The 25,605-nt window shown below is 30.9% G+C and overlaps 1 protein-coding gene across 1 annotated transcript in view; it reads right to left on the reverse strand.

Annotated features, from left to right (window-relative positions):
* LOC145328395 (uncharacterized) overlaps positions 1 to 25,605 on the reverse strand; it is a 310,864-nt gene that overhangs the window by 42,518 nt on the left and 242,741 nt on the right. Inside the window, exons 19-23 of the mRNA XM_080172033.1 lie at positions 20,055 to 20,140; positions 19,549 to 19,718; positions 4,422 to 4,584; positions 3,940 to 4,181; positions 1,538 to 1,724 (exon numbers count right to left, since the gene is read on the reverse strand). Coding sequence (XP_080028159.1) covers positions 1,538 to 1,724; positions 3,940 to 4,181; positions 4,422 to 4,584; positions 19,549 to 19,718; positions 20,055 to 20,140 — 848 coding nt within the window. The remainder of the gene's footprint in view (positions 1 to 1,537; positions 1,725 to 3,939; positions 4,182 to 4,421; positions 4,585 to 19,548; positions 19,719 to 20,054; positions 20,141 to 25,605) is intronic.

Consider the following 25,605-nt stretch of genomic DNA (forward strand, 5'->3'; position numbering starts at 1 on the left):
AGCCTTGACACAAAAGTATATTATTTTGATTAAAAATGTAAATATATTTAGAAAAGGGTTGGTAACTTGTAATATTGTAAACAGTTTAATTATGTACTTTTGTACTTTACAACATTTGATGCTTTTCTGACGTGTTATATTTGTTCTTAGAACTCAACAAAGCATTTGATGATATTGCATCAAAAAATAATTTACATTTCAAAGTTTTTTTCATATAAAACCATGGTGAAACCTAACTTTTTTGTTGATATACCAAACATTAAACATAAACCTAGTACAATTCACTGAAAAATAATATGGATAATTGCTGGAAGGTGTTTAGAATTACTTGCTCTTGTTCGTGGATAGCCTTTTAGAGTGGTAATAATATCGAATATCTGCCCAAAACGCGTCATAACTAAAGTTGTTGATAACAGTAAAACTGCAGCTAAACTATATATAAAATATGCCTTTGCTAAAAACAGGCGCAACTCATTGTTACACAAAAAATAAAGGTATTGCAATGAAAAGGTTGATGTCTCCAATATTCAACTACTTTTCATTCAGCACGGTGCTCAAACCCTGCGGGGATATCCTAAGACTTTTCTAACCTATCCCTATATAAAGAATTTTTATTCTATAATATCAAATTAAGAGTTTTGGGGCTCTTGGCTATATGCTGTCAATTTTAAGAATACTACTAAATATTTATATCTACATAAAAAGTTTGCATCGGTGTGCAAAATTGAGAACATATATTCTTAATCCATATACATGGAAATTCAGGTATTCAGGGATAAGACAAAGGACAGAAAATTGATGAACATCCCCAATGATGATTCTCAATATTACCCCTTTTGTAGATTAAATTTGTGGGTGAAACGTTTGGATAGTCAACTTAATGAACCAACCAATTATAATTTAATAAAAGTCCCTACAGCTGTCAAGCCAAAGAATAGGAAAACGTTATTATAAAACTTTGGGGACTAGTGTAATAAACAGCCCAATATAAATCAAGGATTTAGGGAGTGGAACAATGACAGAAAATTAATCTTCTCTAAATTCTTTTGTGGACATAGGTGGGGAAGAAAGGGATTAAGATTATATTTGATGACATTATTCTTAAAGTGTCTTAATTTACACGTTGAGCTTTATAAGCCTCTATTTTTTGGCTAAAACCTCATATTAATGTAATATGAGGAGTACATGTAATAATCATATCTAACCCGATTTAAAGATAAAGTTTAGCTTTTTCCCCCTTTGTGGATCACACTTCCCTGACAACGCGCATATAAAATTAGAATTATTAAATATACATATGTTTTTCTACCCATAACATAAATTTCAATACATACAATTCTAAAAATGCATCCAACAATATGTACATAAATTTAAATTTCTATCCAACCCATTATAAAATAAGAATTTAGTAATTTTTTAAATCTATTTAGATCATTTTATTGTCGCATCGTATTGTAGACAGGTTTCCACGGATATTAATATGAAAAAGCGTATATTAATCGGTTTCGAAGTTATACTAGAAGCAAAAAACTCTTACCTTAAAGAAAATATTTTTCCAGGGGGTGGAGGATTTCTTGTGCTTGAAGGAGCCCCCCGGCAGCTGAATGATGGTGTGGTAGGTAGGGGGGAGGTTCTGGGGGCCCCCGCCCACGTCAATATATTTCTGAGAGGGCTGGGGGGTGACACGTAGCTGTGAGGGCGTCGTCAGAGCCAAGGATTTAGGCCTAAATAAAATAATATTTTGAATACGTTTTAAATGGGTTTGAACCTTTAACGGCAAGGAACAAAAGTGATAAATATATAAATTTGAATATAAAAAATATGAGAGTTAGTAAAGCAAAGCTTTATATGTTTAGGGATCTAAAGGGAAGAGGCACTGGCCGATAAATTGATGTACATGCCTAATGATGATACTCAAAATTACCCCTTCAATAAGTTACGTGGTTGAAACGTTTGGAACCTCAACTAAATAAACCAACCAATTCAATAAAAGACCCCAAGGGTGTTAAGTCAACTAATAATAAATCGTTAATATAAAAATTTAGGGGACTAGTGTAATAAACAGCCCAATGTCCCCTCCCTTCCTGTTTATTCGTTAAAAAAACATAAAACTACTAAAGCATTAAAGCACAAATGTAATAATCGCCACCTTGCTTACTAATGTTTTTTAAAAGCGAAGCTTTTCTATAATTAGGGTCGGTCCGCCAGTCCGTCACGATTATGTCTTTTCGTTAATCTAGGCATGTTAGAATTATCCTATCAGTTTCAAACTTTAATGAATCCTGTAGTAATTAGGTACGATTAAGAAAGCGTAGCAACTCTATAATCGTTACCATAATGTCCGTACATCCATTTAAAACAAGCTGATTTTTTTACTTTTTTGACAACACATTTTTGAATGTTAAAATCATCCTATTTATCTGATTTTTTAAAGTAATGATTCCTTTTACAACAAGGTATAGTGTTATAAGCGAAGCAACTCTATACTCAAGTCCTAAAAATATAAGTATGTCCATAAACAGTATTCTGTATTTCAAGAAGTTTTGCAACAAATATACGTATAATTTTGTCAAAACTTTTATATTTTTATTTTGTAAATTAAGTTCTGACACTCGTTAATGTTAATGTTCGTTTGTCCTTCAATTTTAGAGCTTCGCTTTTATGGATGTTGTCATCCTTGTTTTGTACAATAATTACAAAATGCTTTTATTTGTAATTATATCACATTAATGCTAATGATTTTGTAATGTACCTTTATAAATAAAACCTAGGGGGGTAGGACATTGGTAGATTAATCTACTTCCCCTTTTTCATGCAAATGTCACACTTAACATAATTTGAGAAGGAAATATATATCGCCATTGTTTTTAACCCTGTATGCCATAGAAATAAAATAATAATTAACATTAAAAAAAAACGTGAAAAAAAGCTTTGAAATGGCCAATTTTAGGCGAATTTATCAAATTCTTGAGGATAAAGTTAACACTATCTAACTTAACCTAACCTAACCAAACATAAAATAAGGACAGGAAAGGCAAGTTAAAGCTTTAGAAAATATTTTTGATCAAATATAGAAGCTTGTTTTATATGATTGTGATTTGAGAAAAAAAAACATTTAACACAAATCAGTAAAATAGTTTTAAAGCGGTTAGAGGAAGAGGAAGAAACAAGGATGACAACATCCATAAAAGCAAAGCTCCAAAACGGTAGGACAAACGAACATTAGCACTTGTAGAGTGTCAGAACAGAATAAGCAGAATAAACACGATAGGACAATTCTATTATGTCTATATTAACGAAAAAAGCTAACCGTTACGGACAAACGGACGGACGGAACGACCTAGATCATAGAAAAGCTTCGCTTTTAAAAATGGTAAGTATATTAAGCATAATAAGCATTTATAAAATCATTATGAGAATAACCTTATAAATATTACAATAATAACAGCTAGTCAAAAAGAAAAATGTCTTAAAAATTCTAATTTGTCCTCCAGATCACTCAAACTAGCTAGTGATGTTGTTGAAGCTTTCAAAGATGTCCATTTTCTTTATAAAAAAAACGAATTATTTGTAACACAAGAATAGAGATCAATGATGTTATCAAAAGCAAAAATATTGTAAATTCTTTCTCTAGAAAACCTAAAGAAAAACTGTAAATATGAATCGAATAACTGGAGAAAAAATTAGGTAAATTAGTTTATACGCGTATCGAATTATAAATGCTTTCCGCGAATATTAAAATAAAAATTATAAGATAGAAACCAGTTTTGTTAGTCCCGAAGGCATAGGCTAACAAAATTATATAAATTTTATGATTTTTTATTTTAATATTCGTGGAAAATTGTCTATAATAGCTACGATGCTAAACATGATTTTTTAGTATGGCTGAGAACCGGTGAATAGGTTTCAAATCCATACTGTAAACACAAATTCTCTTACCTTGATTTAATAGGCGTGGAGGTGCTAACACCCAAGGCCGAAGCTGACATAATACTAACAGATGCGGCACTATCACCCGCATTCACCGCCTCCAGGCCGCTAATCACGCCGGGACTCGGGATGGCAAAGCTCGCCTCGACGGAGGATGGCGTTAGCGGCATGTTGTTGGCGGCCATGTGCGGCGGTACGGCGTCAGTGAATATGAGGTCGCAGTACTTGATAAGGTACTCTGTTACGACGGCCTAACAAAAAAGTAGTACCATTTCTAAATCTATAATACAAAGTAGAAAGATATCGGTAACCACTGAACCAATTGGATTTACTCTTCAGGGATTTTTTTTTATATTTTTCTATTTTTATTTCCCCATAAAGCTGTCTATAATACGATGCAATAAATAACTATTAAAATATAATATTTCCAATGATCTCAAACAAGGAGTAGTCTATTAAGATTTTAGAAACGGTAGAATGGTACAACATGCCTGGACTCCGACGCCCTGCAGGGCTGCAACACCCCCGATCTCGAGCTGCTTGCAGCGCAACAGATTGGGGGCCCACACGATGGCCACGTTCTTAGGGGTCATCCCGGTGTTGTGGTACTTGGCGGCCACGCGGTAAAGATGGCGGGACAGGTACTCCAGCGTTCTGAAAAAAGATTTCATTACAAATCAATCAACAAAAATGGTTAGGTTCTAGACAGATTAAAATAGGACACCAGTCATATTAACCATAGGGTTAATTATGATTTAGAGCTGGTTAGTTGAACCGTAGGTGGACCGAAACATTTTGACAATTTAGATTAGGAGAGCGCCGCGGGAATAAATCTCCCCGCAGGGTCTATTTATAAACACATTTTAAGTTTAAAAAATAAATATAGAAAAGTAAACACTAAAAATACAATTTCAGTTTAGGAACTTAACAAAATTAAATTCAGTTATGTAGATTAATGATTTTAAGAATCTGCAATGCGATAAAAAGTAATCCAAGTTCTGATACATAAATAATCATTATTAGAATCTCGTTGTCAATAGAGGTATCATTTTTATTACTTTTTTTTTATCCCGCGGAAAAGTTGTAAGAAAGTCTGATTTAGGGAAAGGACAATGATATATCTTTTATATATACCCGCTACCAATGGCAGAAATTCACATTTATTAAATTATCTCTGATTATCTATATTACAATACAGTTCTATCAGTCTAGTCTACAGACTAGTCCTTATATAAAATAGGTAGAAAGTCTGTCTGTTTAGAAATATCTAGCTGGATCGATTAGGTGGTTTAAAGCCATTTTAAGGAAAGGTTAGGTAACCCTTAACCCAAAAAAAGAAACAGATTCCCTCCCCCCTAAAAAAAAAACATTTTAATTTGTAACAAAAATAAATGGTGGGGGGGGGAGGGGGGTGGGCGAAGCCACTAGTGTAAGATAAATTATAATATTGTTTTCCATTAATTGGCAACCTCAGATTTTTATCAGAGACATGGATTTGACAACCAAAGATAATTTTCAATAGTAAGCTTTTATTTTGTCATAATACAGCAAGATGCAGAAAAAGAATACATTTTATCCTAGTAATAATCAATTTATAATGATAAATAGATCTATTAAGAGCGTTTTTTATAGGATTCAAAATGGTTTGGGTTTGAAAAAATCTCTCAAATGTGTTTTATTCGTACATTTCATTGATATTTTTGATGTTTTCGTTTTTAGAAATCTAAATGGATAAGACAATGGCCGATAAAATGATGTACATCCACAATTGTGATACAATATAAAATTACCCCTTCTGTAAATTACAATTAATGGCTGAAACGTTTGGACACTCAAGTTAATGAACCAATTAATCAAAATTTAATATAAGTCCCCAAAGAGATTACTATAAAACTTTGGGTACTAGGCGTAATAAACAGCCCAGTGTACCCTTCCTCCCTGGTTTCGTTTGTTTTTCAGAATAAATATTCAAAGTTCAATATTGAAAAGGCCCTTAAATATGTAAATATACCAATACTTTCATTTTCTACCCTTAACCAATAATGGAGGGATTGGACAATGGATGATATATTTAAATTATCCCCCAATAATGATAAAAATCTAGATTATTTGGGGGAAAGTTAAGCTTTCCGCGATTATTAAAATGAAAAATTATAAGATTATACAAAACCAGTTTTGCTACCCTGAGGAACCAAAGTTCAGGACTAACAAAAATGGTAATGATTTTATGATTTTATTTTAATATTCTTGGAAAATTGCCTATAATACGATGCTATATATGACTTTTCACTATTGCTGAGAGCCGGTTGTAATCCACCAGATTTTAAACGGTTTCAAGTTTAATACTTGAAAAAAATTAGTTGTTGGAAAACATTATAATGTATAATATACATAAATCTATAATGTACCTATGCAAAAATATTTTTATATAAAATTTTTGAAATAGCTACAATAATTAGCTTAAAACCTACCAAAGGCAAATACAAAACTTTCTTTAAAAACTACACATATTGTGAATTAAAACTAAAAAGTGTTAAGTAACTTTGCTTTTATTTATTTTTAGCTGTTTTGGGGGAAATTATATCATAGGATGTTTATATTTTTTATTGGAAAAACAATTTAGTTGTTGTCATTCCCAGGGAAGAATGGGACATTAGGCAGTTTATTACACTAGTACAAAAAGTTTTTAGAAAAGCATTTTCTTCTTCCTTGGATAAACAACTTTGAGGACTTAAATTAAATTTTGATTGTTTTTTTTATTAAGTAGATTGTCAAAACCTTTCAATCACTAATTGTAATCTACAGAAGGGGTAATGGTAATTATGCGTATCATTATTAGGGATGTACATCAATTTATCGGCCATTGTCCTATCCCTTTAGATCTCTGTTGGTTGTCATTCCATCTTATATAAACGGAAACAAATAAGAATATCAAAGATGGATTTGTGTATGAATTGTAAATGGATTGATGACAGGAGATTTAGGACCCGAATTTGTACAGTACAATTACGGTACACATAAAATAAAAATATTTACAAAAATGTGCAAAACTAAGATTTTATATAAAATTATATCAATTCATTTTTAGAAGCAGTATTTTGGTTATTATTTTGTCCTCGTACATTTAAAACGTACATTCTCGGACTACTTGGTATCAGTAACTTAATGGATAGATTGATGCATAAATCAATACATAGTATTTGATAGAGAAGTAACTCTTTAAATGTGATCTGTCAGTACATTATCAAGATTATTTGATTATACCTGCCAAAACTAAAAACCAAATCAAACTTTTATCCGATGAACAGTATTTTTTTTGTATGTAGCATAAGCGTAGCAACTCTATAATCGTTAGAAGAAAGTTCGTACGTCCATTCGATCAAAATATGTTGCTATTTCAACAAAAATTTTCTATGTGCAAATATAATTAATATTATTCTACCTATTCATCAGACTTTTAGAATACTGATTCCTATTACAACAAGGTACAATGGTATAAACGAAGGATCTGTATAATCAAGTCCTAGAAATGTAAGTATGTATGTTGACATCCTTGTTTTTTAGCCATTCAATACCTTATAAAAAGTTTAAATTGTCTAAAATGTTCCAATTTCAAAGTTTTTTTCTTATTGAAATTTTGTGCTAAGTGAAAAAGTTTTCAGTTTTTGATGTCGGACAAATTGACAGGTTAAGTGAAGTTTGGAATTATGTAAGTTTTCGGTGATTTTCCTCAAAGAGCATTTGAGCGGTGACCCCCCCAACCCCCCTATTTTTTTTATGTAAATTGAAAAAAGGGGAGAGTTCCTATCCCTAACCCGCGGGGCAATAGCCCTAACCTAAAGTAATAATCAAATAAACTAAAAATAACTCCAAATTTAGTTTTAAAATAAGGTTTTTCGGTGATTTCTTGTCGAGCACTGAAAATCCCCCCTTCCCCCTTATTTTTAATATAAATTGAAAAAAGGGGAGTTTCTATGCCTAACCGCTTAGGGGCCTAACCCTATGTGGATACCAAATAACCTAATCTAACCTGAAATGAAATAATGATCAAACAAAAGGTTTTTTTTAGGAAAAGCACAAAGATTTCTTTTTTTTCTCTTGAAAAACACACAAAAAGTACATGATTTAAATAGACAAAAACCTTTTATAACTCATTTTCAATTACATTTTAAAAACCCTTTGAAATCCTAAAATTGAACCACGGAAAATCGACTTATATTAGAAACAGGGCAAAGTTTTCTAAAAAAAATTGAACGAACTGAGAGATTAATAAAAAGAGTGTGTTATGACATTTTCCCTTTATTTTTCAACAGCGGAAAAGTTATAGTAAATTTTATCTGATATACAACGATAGAATAAGGGCATGTAAAAAATGTTTAAAAAATTGAAATAATTAAAAATATGTCTTATGACGTTGTTAATCTTATAAAGGGAAGATTTATTGTGAGAATTTTCATTGGGCTGTTTATTACACTAGTCCCCAAAGTTTTATAATAATGTTTCCTTTATTGGCTCAGCAACTTTGTGGACTTTTGATTGGTTGATTCCGTTAGTTCATTGTCCAAAGTTTCAACAAGTAATAGTAATCAATAGAAAGAGTAATTTTGTGTATTATAATTGAGAATGAACATCAATTTATCGACCATTGTCTTATCCTTTTAGATCCCTGAATAATTCTACCCAATTTTTATTCTGATCTGACCTGTAATTTGTTTTCCAGAAAACTTTACCCCATCCCTGACTGAAATTGAATGTAAAAAGGAAACTGGAACCCAATAAATTTTCCTTGAGGGGGGGGGTGTTACTCACTCTTATGAGCTGGGGGGGGGGGGGGGGGGCGTGCGACCTTGATCTAATGTGGTTTTCAAATAGAAAAAGTAAAAGGTTATTAGGGAAGAAAAGGGGTTAGTGCAGGGAATAAAGGGATACACCACTGATGGTTAAATTAATCTACTTCCTAATATTTTCAATTCATTGTCTCTCATTGATTGTTTGTGTAAAAATGCTTTAAATGTTTGTAATAAAAAGGCTATTATGAAAATAAACTGATGGGAATATTTTTTTTTCAGTTGAAATATACCTCTATCGAAAAAACTTTCTTCATAATACTTTTCCTTTCCTTTACGGGGCATGATAGTAAGAGTTAAAGGAAATGAGGTTTGGCTATTTCAAATAAAAATGCCAAAAATTAATCCATTAATCAGGGCTTCACTTAAAAGCAGAGAAATTTTGGTATCAGGTGTATTTTAAAGGAACATTTGTGATCTTTTAGAAATTGTCAAAATGTTTTTGATTTGGATAGTTTTTCACTTATAACACCCTTGCTATGTAAACTAAGCATACACATTTAAGGTTGTTTGGTGAGTTCTATTTAAAGGTGTTTGATTTTTTTAACACACCTCCTAAAATTCTGTTTTTTCTGACTTATCATAATGAAGGGTTATCAAAATGTCTATCTTTTTTAAAAATCAACTAGTGTTTTAATACTTTTTATAAGAACATTTTTAGATAATTAAGGCAACAAGCATAACCATTGAAACATATCTAAGCTTTCCAAATTCTTATAACCATGAATTAAAACTTATATTCTTTCAAAACTACAAAAAACTTATTTTGTTTTATAGCAATATCTAACAAGTATGAAATAATGCTATTAGAATAAAGACATGTCGATAATATGTTTACGTTTTTTATTATAGTTGACATAAACCATTGAAGTTTTAAATTTTCGGCTGAATTGAAAAAGCACTGTTAAGATAAATTAAGCAATCTGCTTTTTTATACCATTAATCTTTGCTTTGAAAGTTAAGCTTTTTGAATCTTAGACAGATAAAAGGAAAACATCTAGGCACCGTATTAAGAAACAAAAAATTATAATCTTTTAAAGAATCTCCCAAAATAGTTTCCCCTTTTGGATTGTGCTCTATCGTATGGCATTATGGACAATTGTCCGCGGTTAGAAACTTAAATTATTTAAGAATTATTTCTATTATCATAGCAATTAGAGTAAAACACTAGAGGTAGAAAGGGTTAAATAACTGTATTTCCCCATCGCAACCGCCTTGTGCAACCTTTCTATTGGGTCATTGAAAATCAACCAATGCTTAAATTAACACAGACTAGTAGCAGAAAATAATTTAGAAGCAAATGAAAGAGGTCTTTATATGCATCTATACTATAAATCTGTTTCATAGCACACAAAAAAATAAAAATATTTTTTTTTATTTTACAGAGAATCATAAATAAAACAAAAAAGTAATTATAGAAGTAACAAAAAAGTAATAAAATTCCAACTCATGAAAAAAATGTGCCAAGATTTATAATTATGATGAATAATGGCGAATAACAAGCATAAGCAACAATATTTCTAGCGCAGCGCAGCAATATTTGAAAGTCATTCCAATATGGCTTCGAAACTAATTAATATTAGTTAGATTAGAACAGTTTCAAAGCCATTCTAAAAAAAATCATATAAAGCACCGAATTACAGACAATTTTCAATAAATATTAATATAAAATTATAACGTTAATACCAGATTTGTTAGCTAAGACCTTCGGATCCTCAGGGCCAGTAAGACTGGTTTTATCCTTATAGTTTTTCAATTCAATATTCGTTGAGAGCTGTCTTTATAACGTAGCGATAAATAACAGTTCAAGCGCAGCAATATTTTAAAAATCTTTCTAAAAATCTTGCTATTTCTACTGATATTTAAACTAAAAAGTCCATACGAATATGTCATGTATTTTTGAAAGTATAAAACTTGTAAAATTCTAGGGTTTTCATTTAAGTTGAAAAAGTCTAAATTATCAATTTAAACTAAATTGACGCTTCAAAATCAACTTAATCAAGTTATAGAGTAGCTTCGCTATTACAGCCATCATTATACTGTTGTAAATTATTCCTACCGAGGAAATGGCATAATCATTCAGAAATTAAAATTTTAAATCATAACATTTAGAATATACGACTTGTTTTACCCAGGAAACTAGAGGGATAAGATAATGGCCGATAAATTGATGTACATCCCCAATAATGATATACAAAAATTTCCCTTTCAGTAGATTACAATTAATGGTTGAAACGTTTGGACATTCAACTAAATGAACCAACCAATCAAAATTCAATAAGAAAACGTTATTATATCACGCTTAATTTTCCTCGAAGGAAAATTTGAGGGATACATAAAAGAAACATATTTTTTTAGTAGAACATATAAAAAAGCTTTATGATTCAAGTAACTAAAAATCTTTATCCAAGATCGTAGTGGTTTTTAAAGTCATGTAAAAAAAGGCATAACAGTCAACAATTATGTTTTTAGCGTTTATAACACTGTTGCATTAAGAAAAAATCGACGTAAAAATCAGCTTTAATAATAATAATCTGTAAATCATTAAATTTGAAATATTACTACTAATGCGAGTACGACATAAATAGAATAGATTTATCAAATAGATGATTAGTCAAGCAATACATGGAAACATTCTAATGACCCGGAATACAAGTTTAATTGAAGAACATAAATAAATCTTATAGTTGTTAACTTGTTGTGGCAGTATATCAAAGTAAAGTGAATTAAAAGCCAGGGATCTAAGGGATAAGACAATTGGCGATAAATTGATATAAATCCCCAATGGTGCTACACAAAATTACCGCTACAAATAGTGGTTAAAACGATTGGACACCCGACTAAATGAAAGATAAATCTCCAAAGTTGTTCAACCAACGAATAAGAAAGTGTTTGTATAAAACTTTGGGGACTAGTGTAATAAACATTCCAATGACCCCGCCTTCAATGCTTAAAAGCAGTCGAGTAACTACCTACTTAACTGTAAATGTTTTATTTAATTGATATTAAAATCTAAAGAAAATAAGAGGTTTATCTCGCATAGCAGCCAAGTAATTGCCATTTTGCTACGCAGACAAAGAGAGGGGTAGGTTTCTGGTAAAATCCGTAAAGGTTATGTGTTATAAGTAAAAAACAGTAGTAGAACGATAAATATTTATGTTAATTTAAAAAAAAAATTTGTCTTTAGTTCTTTTCAATAAGAAATACACATATTTTGTGAATATTATCGTTCTACTACTATTTTTAAGCCTTAAAACACACACCTTTACAGATTCTACCAGAAACCTACCCCTCTCTTATTGATAATTTATCTTTTATTAACACTCTATTTCTATCAATATATAAAAATATTTTGTATTTTTTTAATGTTTATAAATCTCAAGCGTTGACGGATTTTGTCGTCAATTAAAAAAATGTACACACATACATTGATAGAAAAGATGTAACTTTAAGATATAATAGCGGCTACGCCCCTAGAGGCCTATAGGGACACTAGAGGTATGGGTAGGGGAAAAATTAGACCCCTCTCAACTTTAAATTTTAACGAAAAAAATGGGGAGGGGGTTAATTTTACTTGGGAGGGTGGTGGTATTCTCCCCAAAAATAGTTATAAACCTTCCAGGACCTATGAGAAGCTACATTTTAAAGGAGGGCCATATCGGTTCAGCGGTTAGAAAGATCCTTAGGTACGAACAGAAAGACACATATATATCCTGTTACTTTAGTATATATTTATTGTAGATATTGTCGCTAGCAAGATTTTATATCTTATATTGACATTTCTTTGTGTCCCTGTAGCATTTTAAATGTATTTTATTATCATTTTTACTTTAACTGATGATTTTTTATTGAATATTGAAGGTTTTTATCAAGCACCCTTCATACAATTTAGGGATCTAAAGGGATAAGACTATGGTCGAAAAATTGATGTACATCCCCAATGATGATACTCAAATTTGCCCCTCTGTAACGTAAAATTAGTAGTTTAAACGTTGGAACCTTTGCTTTTTTTCAGAAATTATTTCGTTATTATTATTCAATGACTCAACAACTTTGGGGACTTTGATATTGAATTTTGATTTGTTGTTCATTAAGTTGAGTGTCCAAACGTTTGAACCTCTAATTGTAATCTAAAGAAAGGAAATCATTGGGGGATGTACATAAATTTATTGGCCATTGTCTTATCCCTTTAGCGGATTTGTAAAAAAATTTAAATAATTACAGATATCATATCATGTAGATAATTTACCTATGACTTTATACCCCATATGATATATACAATATTTCTAATAAATTCTACTATTTTTGTACTATTTAAGTCGTAACATGTTGACAATTTGAATCAATAATAATTTTTATGTAAGTATTTTTTTTAAATTTTTGATTCATTTTTGAACAAGTAAAATTCATAGGTATTATTTATCGCAGCTTTCTGCGTATATTAATTGATATTTTATAAGATTAAAACCAGTTTCGTTAGTACGGAATTTCATTTTATGATCTTTATTACAATATTCGTAGAAAATATGCTATTACATGATTTTTCAATATTACTGAGAACCGGCTCTAATCAAGCAGATATTAATTGAAGCCAAACATAATAGTTATTTCTCGCATCGTATTATAAATAGCTTTCCGCGGATATAGAATGTACAATTATAAGATTAAAACCAGTTTTTTTAGCCCCGAGATGCCGAAGGCATGGGCTAAAAAAACTGGTTTTAATCTTATGATTGTACATTTCTATATTCGTAGAAAACTGGATATAATACGATGCTAGACATAGTTTTTTCGTATGGATGAGAATTGGTTCCTATCCACCGGATTCGAATGAATACGAGAAAACGGTTTTCTTTCTGGATATTTTTTTTTAGATATTATGCAAACTGAATGCCCCCGACAAAAAATTTGAAAAGGACCTAACCCCCCATCCCAACGTCAGGTGAAGAAGGGGCGGGGGGATTCTAGCATTACAATTCAAATAAAAATATACAAAATGATAAATATTTTGACACAAAATTAAGGAAAGTAAAATTGATATATTTCTAAACAAAACGTCATTTAAATAGGTCATCTCATGTCTTAGTTGTGTTTATTGATATTTTTATATTTATTTTTTTTTCAATTGAAATGTATTGATACATATTTGTATTGTTTTTCGAATGTTAATTTAAATGTACAGTAAAATAATACATAAAATTTGAAAAAAAAATGAAAACCTATTATATAAAGTAGTAAACTTTTTTAGTCTGTAGCGAAGGATCTCGCTAACCGCTGAACCGATATATTTCTCCCTTACAGTGAAGCTAATTATAGGTCCAATTAAGTTTTTTAACTATTTTGGGAGAGGGTATCTCCTCCCTCTCAACAAATATGACCCTCCTAATTTTTTTTTCTTTTTCTTTTGAAGCTTAAAAAGAAATCTGGGGGATGGCAAATTTCCCGTCTTTCAACTTTAGTGCCCCTAGAGGCTTCAAGGGGTCGGGGGAGAGGGGGCGTAGCTCTAGTAAATAATAAAATGAATAAAACTGTAGAGAACGAATTTAAAACCCATTTTTTATAATCTATCTAGAAGTACTTTTCAGAAACCCAAAAAGATAGTGTGCAATATAACTAGCTTCGCCAAAAGGCATTTTTCTACATAAAAAATAATAAAACATTTTAAGTAGCGCAGCTACTCTATACAAAAGGATATATTTAGTATGATCTTGAATATTATAACATGGAAATTTATGTCATGAATTTATGTTGCTAATACAGTTCTCAGATTATGATCAATAAGTTCCTCCATTGTCAGAGAAGGGGATGTATCGTTATATTGGCCAGCTAAAAGAAACATTTTATGGGGTAAATCGAGAATCTCTCTCATCATCCACATATTATATATATCCATTATTATGTGGTTTAGTGTCTTAATTTCTTCCCCAAATTTTCAAAGAGAACTGTATTACAATATACTGTTTTATTTTACGTAGACAGAAATATTACTACACCCAAGATATAAGACAATTGGCGATAAATTAATGTACAAATGTACATACCCAATGATGATACTTAAAATTATCCCCTCTGTAAATTACATTTAGTGACTCAAACGTTTGGACACACAACTTAAAAAGCCAACCAATCAAAATTCATAGTTCCCAAAGTAGTTAAACCAATGAATAAAAAAAACATTTTTTATAAAACTTTGGAGACTAGCGTAATTAACAACGCAATATCCACCCCCTCCCTGACTACAACTAATGAAAAGGTTATCCTTGTTAAAGAACAATTTCTGACATTTTCAAGAAACAAATCTTTATATTTTTATTGTGAGTTATGAGGGATAAGTAAATGGAAAGAAAAAACATTGTGTAAAATTATCATTCAGGGATCTAAAGGGATAAGACAATGGCCGATTTATTGATCTACATCACAATGATAATACATAAAATTACCCATTCACTGTAGATTAATTGAGCGTATGAAACATTTGGACACTCAACTAAATGAACCAACCTTTCAAATTCAATTAAAGTACCCAAAGTTGCTAAGATAACTAAAAAGAAAACTTTGGGGACTCTTTAAAAATTGTTTAAGAACCAAACTCTTATGGTATTTTTGCTGATATGTCAGGTGTGTTACAAAAAAGGTAATGTTGGGTATAAAAAGACTTTTACTTTGTGCCAATAAAAATTTTAACATTATCTGATCTTTTCTCCCTGTTCGTTATATAACTCTTTGTTTAAATCGCAGGGATAGTTCAATAGAAGATAAAAAATAGTCCCGAAAATAAAAATGTGCAAATTCTTATTATCCATATGAAGAGCTTAGAGGTCCACGAAATCTATAAGACCTCGATGACTGCTTGTACAATACGGATACTCTTTAGACTAAAGATTCTTTTAATAGGATATCTAATCCCCACAAGGCTGCATATTGAATAAAATAAATTTAAGGTTATTTTCTTTCGTTTGCATATCCCTGTATCCCTAAAATCGTGTTTTATTACTTTTATTGCATAATAATTGAATAATATTTCTTTAAAGAGCACAAAATATTCTTACTGAAAGATTTTTAAATCTTAATAAATTATTTAATGATATTGTATTACATCTAACTTTATTAAAATCTGACTGTAGTATTTTTTTCAGTAGCGAATCTACTCTAGAATTTAACGTTGTCTGTCCTCCAGTATCGTTATAGGGGAAATGACATTTCATTGTCCTGTTTTACTGGCAATTTGAGATATGTCTTTAAAATTGATAGGCTAATAGAAACTTTGAAAGGCCTATTCCGGTATGGCTTTTAACCGATTAATATCCACTGGATTAAAACTGGTTTTAAGACATATTAAAAAATAATGCACAGTTTCGTACTATGGACAATTTTCTACGAATAATAAAATGAAAAAAAATCAAAACTGACACTTATCATATAATTTTTCATTTACCTTTCCGCAGAAAGTTGTCTATAATACCACGCGATAAATGGCTATTCTAATATTTATCAATTTCATTTCCCTAAACTTTAAATAAATCTTTTTTGACCTGATACATTTTTTTTTATACAAATGAGCTATCCCTGTGGAAATTCAGAGGTCAGTAAAATCGTGCGTTCAGGTCCAATTTAAGCCGTCATGCCTTGTTAGTCAGGCCTACCCTTTTAAGGCCCTAAATTTGCACGAGTTTTTGCCATATTTTTGCACGGATATAGATACTGATAGATTTCCTATTTTATTTAACTTACAATGTATATTTTGTTTAAAAGATTAAACCATTTCTTTTTATAGGTAAAGTAAGGCCTCGACATAAAAGAATTGATGAGGCACGAGTTATATGTAAACACAATAAGTCGCTACAAAATAGCAGATAGCAATTTGCTAGCAGACGAAAAAAGTCCCCACCACTTGGGCTAGATAGTTGTCTGGGTTATACATCTATAGTTATATATTTACAGGGCATTAGTTCCTACATGGCTACGAATATTGCTAATACGCATGTTTTTATTTACTTTATTAATCTCTTAATCTCTGAACATTGATATTTTCCTAATTTAGTTCATATAAATACATTAAAGATAATGTATAGCTTCTACTTTTAAAAGAAGTTTTGAAGATCTTAATAATAAACGATGAACCTTCAATATGATTGAGAAGTGAGCCTAAATGGAAAGCTACACTTTTCGTTTTTCTTTAATATATGAAATATTTTTATCTGTTGAAACATACAAATATTAAAACATAGAAAAGTATTAAAAAATTAGGAAAAATAAAAGTTTACGAAATTATGAATTTATTCTAATATTTAGGATATATTCAAAATTTTTTTAATATAAGCTGATTTTAATAAACTTATTAGCATATTAATTATTGGAGAGTTTTTAATTATCCATTAGGCGATTTTATAAGAGAGGAAAAAAGAAATTCACCTTCACAAGAGGTAGGTATGTTTTAACAAAAACGCGACAAATATATCAATTTTAATTAGCATAAAGATTAAGAATTTTAAGGTTACAGTCTAATTTATACCAAGGGGTTTATTTTTTGGGGGGATGGGGATTTTTTGTCTCGTCTCTTTCAACGAAAGCTTGGACAATCTAGCTGCTTTACAATGTATATTTTTCAGAGATTGGGGACATTGGGCTGCTTATTACACTAGTCCCCAAAGTTTTATAATAATGTTTTCTCATTCGTTGGATTGACATTTATCAAATTTTGATTTATTCATTCATTGTTGAGTGTCCAAATGTTTCAACCTACAGAAGGGGTCATTTTGTGTATCATTATTGGGGATATACATCAATTTATCGGCCACTGTCTTATCCCTTTAGATTCCTGATATATTTGCTGTTTCAAAGTGTATACTTAACTGTTGAGAAAGTGCCTGGTACCAAATATGGTTGGTAGGAGAAATAATAACAAGTCATCCTGTTAATGCCCCCCACCCTTTTAAGAAGCATAGCTGCTCTATTACTTTGTTTGTATGTCCGTTAGTCCATCAATTGATCCAGGTAAGCTAAAACTGATAATAAGCTTTGCGTCTATCCTATTATATAAAGTAACAGGATGTTAGTCTGTGTATTTGTATGTTTGTACCAAAGGATCTCGCTAACCACTGAACCGATCGGGTTCTCCTTAACAGGGTAGCTTCTCATAGGTCCCGGAAAGGTTTATAACCATTTTGGGGGAGGGTAAAACCACCCTCTCAAGAGAAATCGCCCCCCCCCCAAAAAATAATTTTTTTTTACTTTTTCTTTTAAAATCTAAAATATGAAATTGGGTTATCAAGTTGGACTCTCCCCTCCTCAAGAGGCCTCTAGGGGCGTAGCCGCTAGTCCTAATATATAAAGTAGTAAACCTTTTTTGGTGTGTGTAGCAAATTATCTATCTAACCACTGAACCGATATGGTTCTCCTTAAACAGTAAAGCTTGTTACAGGTCTAGGGAAAATTTATAACTATTTTGGGGGAGGATACCACAACCCTCCTAAGAGATATTGCCCCTAGTAAAACATTACTCCCTCTCCCACTAGGAAAATAAGATGAATTTATTGTCAATTTAACCATCTCAAAATTTTGAAACTTGGATCATTTTTATTTATCATGTATAAATTTCTCTGTGTATCTATCTATCAATGAATTTCCCTATAAAAAATCCATTAACAATTTAAGATGAGTCATTTTTGGGGGTTCTACATATTATCACATTCGCAGGGTGTTTCATAATCGAGCAAGCAGGGAGGGAGGGGACATTGGCCTTGGCTGTTTATTAAACTAGTTCCCTAAGTTTTAAAATAACGATTTCTTATTAGTTGGCGCAACAATTTTGAAGACTTATATTGAATTTCGATTGATTGGTTAATTAAGTTGAGTCACAATGTCCTAATATTAATCTACAGAAAGGGTAATTTTGTATATTGTAATTGGGGATCACTCTATCGGAGATTGTCTTATCCTTTTAGATCCCTGGAAAAAAAGGAACATTGATGCTTTTGGATAGAAATTTAATTCAACTTTTTCTGGGGAAGTAAAAGTACACTCTTTTTTTGGGCATGAATAGGGGAAAAATAGTCGGCCATTTAATCGATTTCAATCCAAGAACTTTTTTAAAAAATATTTGTGGTCTATTTGAGGGTTTTAGTTGATAATGATTAGCCTTCTAATTAAACTTAGATATGAAATGTTTTATTCAACAGGGACAATTATGCCAATAAATAGTGCACTATTTGATTTTCAAACAAAGAACTGTCACTAAATAACTAAACATGGCTTTTTTCATTGGCTAGGTAGCTGTTTTGGCCCTAAAACTCTTTCTTTTATTATATTATTGCTTTAAGTCTCCTGAAAAAAGTTTAGTTTTGATTAAAACATAAAACCGTAGTGCAATAAAAAACTGTAAATCATCCCCTCTCTATTATGATACTAATATTCAGAAAATGACTTTTTAATATTTCATAAAAGAAGCTTCTTTTTGTATGGTCAACAGTATAGTAACTAAAAAAGTTTTATAGTTAAAATACATGCTTTTACCCCTCTACACTAGTCCCCAAAGTTTTTCAATAACTTTGACAAACAACTTTGGGGACTTTAATGATTGGTTGGTTCAATAAGATGAGCGTCCAAACGTTTCAACCACTAGTTGAAATCTACAGAAGTGTTAATTGTGTTTATCATCATTGTAGATGTACATCAATTTATAGGCCCTTGCCTTACACCTTTATATTCCTCAACTTTTCTTACTAAATTCTAGAAGCCAGATCTAAAATCCAAAATGGCGGACATCTCCTACCTGTAATTTGGCGGGGGAAGTTGGAAGACGACCTCTCTGAGCTTGGTGAGTCTGATGTCATCACTGGACTTGGCAGCCGCGACAAACTGGTCGTACAGATGGAAGGTACACACGGGATTGGGCAACTCACGAAAGTACATTTTCAGTAAGGATGACACAGAATGAATGTCCTAAAAATGAAAAAAAATAGTGAAATTAAAGCTTTGTTATTAGTGTTGGCTTACAAGGATCTAAAGGGATAAGGCAATGGCCGATAAATTGGTGTACATCCCAAGTGATGACACTAAAAATAACCCCTATAGTAAACTACAATTAGTGGTTGAAATGCTTAGACACTCAACTTAATGAACTAACCAATAAAAATTCAATTTAAAGTCCTCAAAGTTGTTGTGCCATCGTATAAGAAAACGTTATTATAAAACTTTGGGGACTAGTGTAACAAACAGCCAAATGTCCCCTCCCTCCCTTACCGAGAATCTTCAAATAAAATGGAAGGAAAATTATACCTGTAAAACCAGTTTATCCTCGTACAGATTTGGTATCCTGTCCTCATCAAATGCCACTCGTAACCGCTGGATGTTGGAACTTATACCTGAAAAAAAATCATATCAATTCAAGATCCATTAACAAAGAATTATACACAGTTAGGGAAAGAAAATACGGCTGTTAATTACATTAGGCCCCAAAGTCTTAAAATGATCTTTTCTTATTTGTTGGCTCATCAACCTTGGGAACTTAAATTTAATTTTGATTGGTTGGTTCATTTAGTTGAATGTTTAAACGTCTCAACCACTAATTGTAAGAAGTTGTATTTTTTGTTTCATCATTGGAGATGTACATAAATTTATCGGCCATTGTCTAATCCATTAATATTTTTTGATTAAATTGTTTTTTTTGCAAGAGAGGGATTCTGCTTCAAAAATTTACAAACTTGTTCTGGCATTAGTTATCTTTCAAACTGTTGGGGTGTGGGGGGAGGATGGAACACGATTGAATTGATTATTGAAGTATATGTATTTTGATAAATGACATTATTTTTTTTAAAATCTACCTTTACATCCAAATGTCTTACAAACATCGGATTAGCTCACATAATCTAAATATGTAATCTAGCTAATGACATAGCTGTTATACAAATTACATCAATGTAATACATCTAAAATATGTTTCATTAATTTAAATATTTTAAGTAGGTAAAAATTGTTTATATTGATTTAATCAAACTACAGAACAGGTGTATAATACACAGATGGTAAAATAAATAAGTAGGCTAATTATTATTTTTTAGTAGCGAAGCTACATTGTAACTCGTCTTAATGTCCATCCGACTGTATGTGCCTTAATATATGTAGATAAATTTTCAAGAATAATTGGCTGTACTTCATCAGTAATCTAAGGGGATAACACAATGGCCGATAAATTGATACATGAACAATAATGATACACAAAATTACCCCTTAAACGTTCGGATACTCAACTTAATGAACCAACCAATCAAATTCAACAAAAGTCCCCAACTTTGTTAAGCCTACGAATAAGGAATCGTTATTACAAAACTTTGGGTACTAGTGTAATAAACAGTAAGAGATATAAGTTTTCCGGAATTTTAATTTAGGGAGTAGATTTGAAATCTGCATCAAATTTTAAGGATTTTTTATAAAATTCGTTTTTTGTATAATTCTTTATCTAAAAGCGGAAATACAAATTAAGTTAATTAATTTTGGCATCTGTGATTGGTGGATTTAAAAAATCTGCGCTCTGATTGGATGTCGTACATCATTCAACCAATTAGAGCGCAGGTAGTTTAAAATCCACCTATCCTATTGGTCAAAATTAATTAACTTAAAATGTATTTTCGCTTTTAGATAAAGAATTTTACAAAAAACGAATTTTATAAAAAATCCTTAAAATTTGATGCAGATTTCAAATCTACTCCCTAAATTAAAATTCCGGAAAACTTATATCTCTTAATAAACAGCCCATTGTCCCCTCCCTCCCCCTGGTATTTTGTATTTGAATTAATGTTACTCGACACGGTGTAAAATCTTATAAGCCTATCTAATACAAAAATCTTGCCCTAATGATTAACTCAACTCTATTCATTCATAAAGGACAATCATTGATAAAAGTTATTTATCGCATCGTATTATAGACAGCTTTTCGCAGGTATTAAAATTAAAATTTATGAGATAAAAGCCAGTTTTGTTAAAACCGAGGGACTAATGGCCTGGGCAAAAAAATTGTTTTTATTTAATGATTTTTATGTTAATATTCGTAAAAAAATTGTCTGTAATATGATGTTATACATGATTTTTCTGAGATTCGGCTGAGATTCGAGAACCGGTTCCAATGCAGCGGATATCAATCGGTTTCGAAGCCATACTGGAAAAATCTATCTAAAAGTATTTGAAATTGAATCTTCTACTTTTTATGATGGGCGCCTGAGAATTCCTAACACGACTAAGGCATATTTAATCAAAACTAAGACTAGTCCAAGACTGAGTCGCCCTTAAAATTAATAAAAGGGGTTGTTTTAATGTGTAAGCTGCGCTACTTAAATCAGTATTATCCTTGTTGATACATAATTACATCATAAGAATCTAACTACAGGAAGGAAGGGGACATTGGGAAGTTTATTACACTTGTCCCCAAAGTTATTTAAAAACGTTCTCTTATTCGTTGATTGGTAGGTTCATTAAATTAGGTGTCTAAACATTTAAATCACTATTTGTGATCTATAAAAGGGCAATTTTGTTTATCATCATTGGGGATATACATCAATTTATTGGCCATTGTCTTATCCCTTTAGATCCCCGATTTATCTATCTGTAGTAAAATCAAATAAATGACTTATGACACACTTATAATAAATGTTCTTAATTAATCATAAATTTTTGATTTTGTTAATGATAAAATATTTATATTTTAAAATATTGATTGCATCATATAGTAAAGTATTTTAGTAAGATTCATAAAACAGCAGGTTTTAGGCCATTTTAGAAATGTAAATCACCCCGCAAAATTAAATAAGAACCTACCCCTCTTCCCCCCCCACCATCACTATAAAGAAAACGCCCCTAGAGGCTATGGCGCGACTTCAATAAACTTTATAAAGAATGCATACTTCAATACTAATATATTCAAAATAATCACTTATAATAAACAATAATTTTAATCCTCAATGCAAAAGAATTTACTTTTATTTTTCTTATGGCTTCCACCTTTTTATCAGGAATTAAAAGAGGAGGGAATTTTAGATATATTTAGTTCTTTAAAATTGATGTACATCCCCAATGATTCTACACCAAATTACCCCTTCTGTAGATTACATATAGAGATTGAAACGTTTGAACACTCAACTTAATGGGGAAACAAATCAAAATTAACTTAAGTTGTTAATCTAACGATCGAATAATAAAATGTTATTATAAAACTTTGGGGACTAGTGTAATAAACAGCCTATTGTCCCCCCCCCCCTCTCTCTCTGACTTATTAATTTACAATAAGCGCAATCCGTCGTAAAATAATATAAAGAAAATACATTGCATTTTGTTTTAATAATAATAATTATCATTATACACTATACCAAATATTACTGACTTAAAAAGATTTAAACAGATTAAGTATTTGTTTATAGAGCTTATCAATAAGAAGAAATGTATTAAAAATATCATTAGAAACTAGGTATTCTAACGAGGATGACAACATCCATAAAAGCGAAGCACTGAAACGGTAAGACAAACGGACATTATCACTTGCATTTTGTCAGAACTAAATAAGCAGAATATAAAAATATAAGAGTCGTAGCAAAATTATAAGTAAATTTGTTGAAAAAATTGTTAATTATAGAAAAGCCTCGTTTTTAAAAAAATGTTTGAATTTTTATGCTTCAGCGAAAGAATGGTGAATTGAGGATAAATTCTATATTCCATTTTTCAAAGCTACTAAATGCAGATCTTTAAGTCAGAAAATCTTATTTCTATTATTGAAAGCTGCAGTTTAGTCCGGTGATCTTAAGGGATAAGACAATGGATGATAAATTGATGTACATTTCTAGTACAAAATAAAATTACTGTAGATTAAAATTATTGATGGAAATTTTTGACAACCATGTTAATATTTATTAAGTCTCCAAAGTTTCTATGCCAACGAATGAGAAATTAAAACCAGTTTTGTTAGACCGGTCCTTTCGCCCTTCGGATCTACCAAAACTGGTTTTTATCTTTTAATTTTTCATTTTAATATCCACGGAAAGCTGTCTATAATACGATGCTATACATATCTATTCTTTTCCCCAATCTTGCAAATTATCTTTATATATCCTTTTTTCTCTTTTTTCTAATACCCTAATTTGTATGTCTCAATCTCCTTTTATTCCCCCCAATGCGTATGTTTGTTTGTCTGTCACAATTACTAAGGCAATAATTTACTCAATCTAATCAAAAAGAGAGAAGGGGAACCTGAAAATAAATATAATATCCAGGGATCTAAAGGGATAAGACAGTTACCTATAAATTTATGTAAATCCCCAATGATTATACACCAAATTATCCCTTCTGTAGATTACAATTAGTGTTTGAAACGTTTGGATACTTAACGTGATGAACCAACCAATCAAAATTCAATAAAAGTTATCAAAGTTGTACAGCCAACCAATAAGAAAACAATATCATAAAACTTTTGGGACTAGTGTAATAAATAGCCCAATGTCTCCTACCTCCCTGCCTTTGAATAGTGTTTCATTTGTATGTAAAAATACATAATCAAATTAAACGCGTCTTTGTTGAAATTCAAGAAAAGGGAGCGAGTATTTCGTGTTTTTTTTTAATGTGATACATTTGTTGATGTGATTTTACACCATTGTATATTACCTAACTTTAAAAATGTAAATAAAAGAACAATATGTGTTAAAAGACAGCTTCACACTCTGGTCCTTATACAATTTAGGTTACCTAATATTTCGTCCAATTTATCAGTAAACTTTGATTGATATAGGTTGTAAATCTCTCAAAACATATGATTTAGTAACAATACCTGTACATATATTTAAAATGTATAGTATCCTACCTTATTTTTAAACATAAAATATTTTTATTTATCTTATTCTTTAACCTACTCATTAATAAAGTTTTCATGGAGTAGTGGACAATTATCCTCCCATTGTCCTATCCTGTAATGCCTAACTTTGTTTGCAACTATTTAGAAGAAAATAAATTTGATAGTTTGACACCACAAATTCCTAGGCTTGTCCTACAGATATTAGAGTAAAACACTAGAGGGAGAATAGGTTAAATAACTGTATCTCCCCATTTCAAAACCGTCTTGTACAACCTTTCTATTGGGTAATTGAAAATCAACCAATGGTGTCGCTTATATTACACAGCCAAGTAGCAGAAAATAATTTAGAAGCAGACGAAAGAGGTCTTTGAAAAAGGAAAGAAGGTAGTTGTCTGTATATACATCTTTACTATAGATCTGTTCTATAGATAAACAGGGTTGGGTATTTATCAGAGAGGGAGGGGATATTGGGCTGTTTATTACACTAGTCCCCAAAGTTGTATAATAACGTTTTCTTATTCGTGGGCTCACAAATTTAGGGATTTTCATTAAATTTTGGTTCATTAAGTTGAGTGTCCAAACGTTTCAACCACTAATTGTAATCTACAGAAATTTTGTGAATCATCATAGGGGATGTTAAAAAATTTGTCGGCCATTGTCTTATCTTTTTGCATCCCTGTTATTTATAATAGTAGAGCGATGTAAGAATGAAGCTTAAGATCTAGTTAACCTCTGGATCGATTGGGATCTGCTTTTCAGGGAATATGCAAATAGAATTGTATGTACCTATATACTTTTTATGTACCTTTTCTTTCTAAAGATCTTAACAAAAGAATCTCTCTTTTTATTTCAACTCTAATTGAAGTTTGCTTAGCTTACAATAAATTCAAATAATTTTTTTTTCATTCTGGAGAAAATTAAACAAGGATGATAAAATTTACATTTTTTGCTTATTGTCGGATTTTAACGTTTTTGTAAATGAAATATAAATGAGGCAAT

This window comes from Acartia tonsa, chromosome 9 (genome assembly GCF_053477335.1).
Source record: "Acartia tonsa isolate MP-2025a chromosome 9, ASM5347733v1, whole genome shotgun sequence".
In the NCBI taxonomy this organism is placed as follows: domain Eukaryota; kingdom Metazoa; phylum Arthropoda; class Copepoda; order Calanoida; family Acartiidae; genus Acartia; species Acartia tonsa.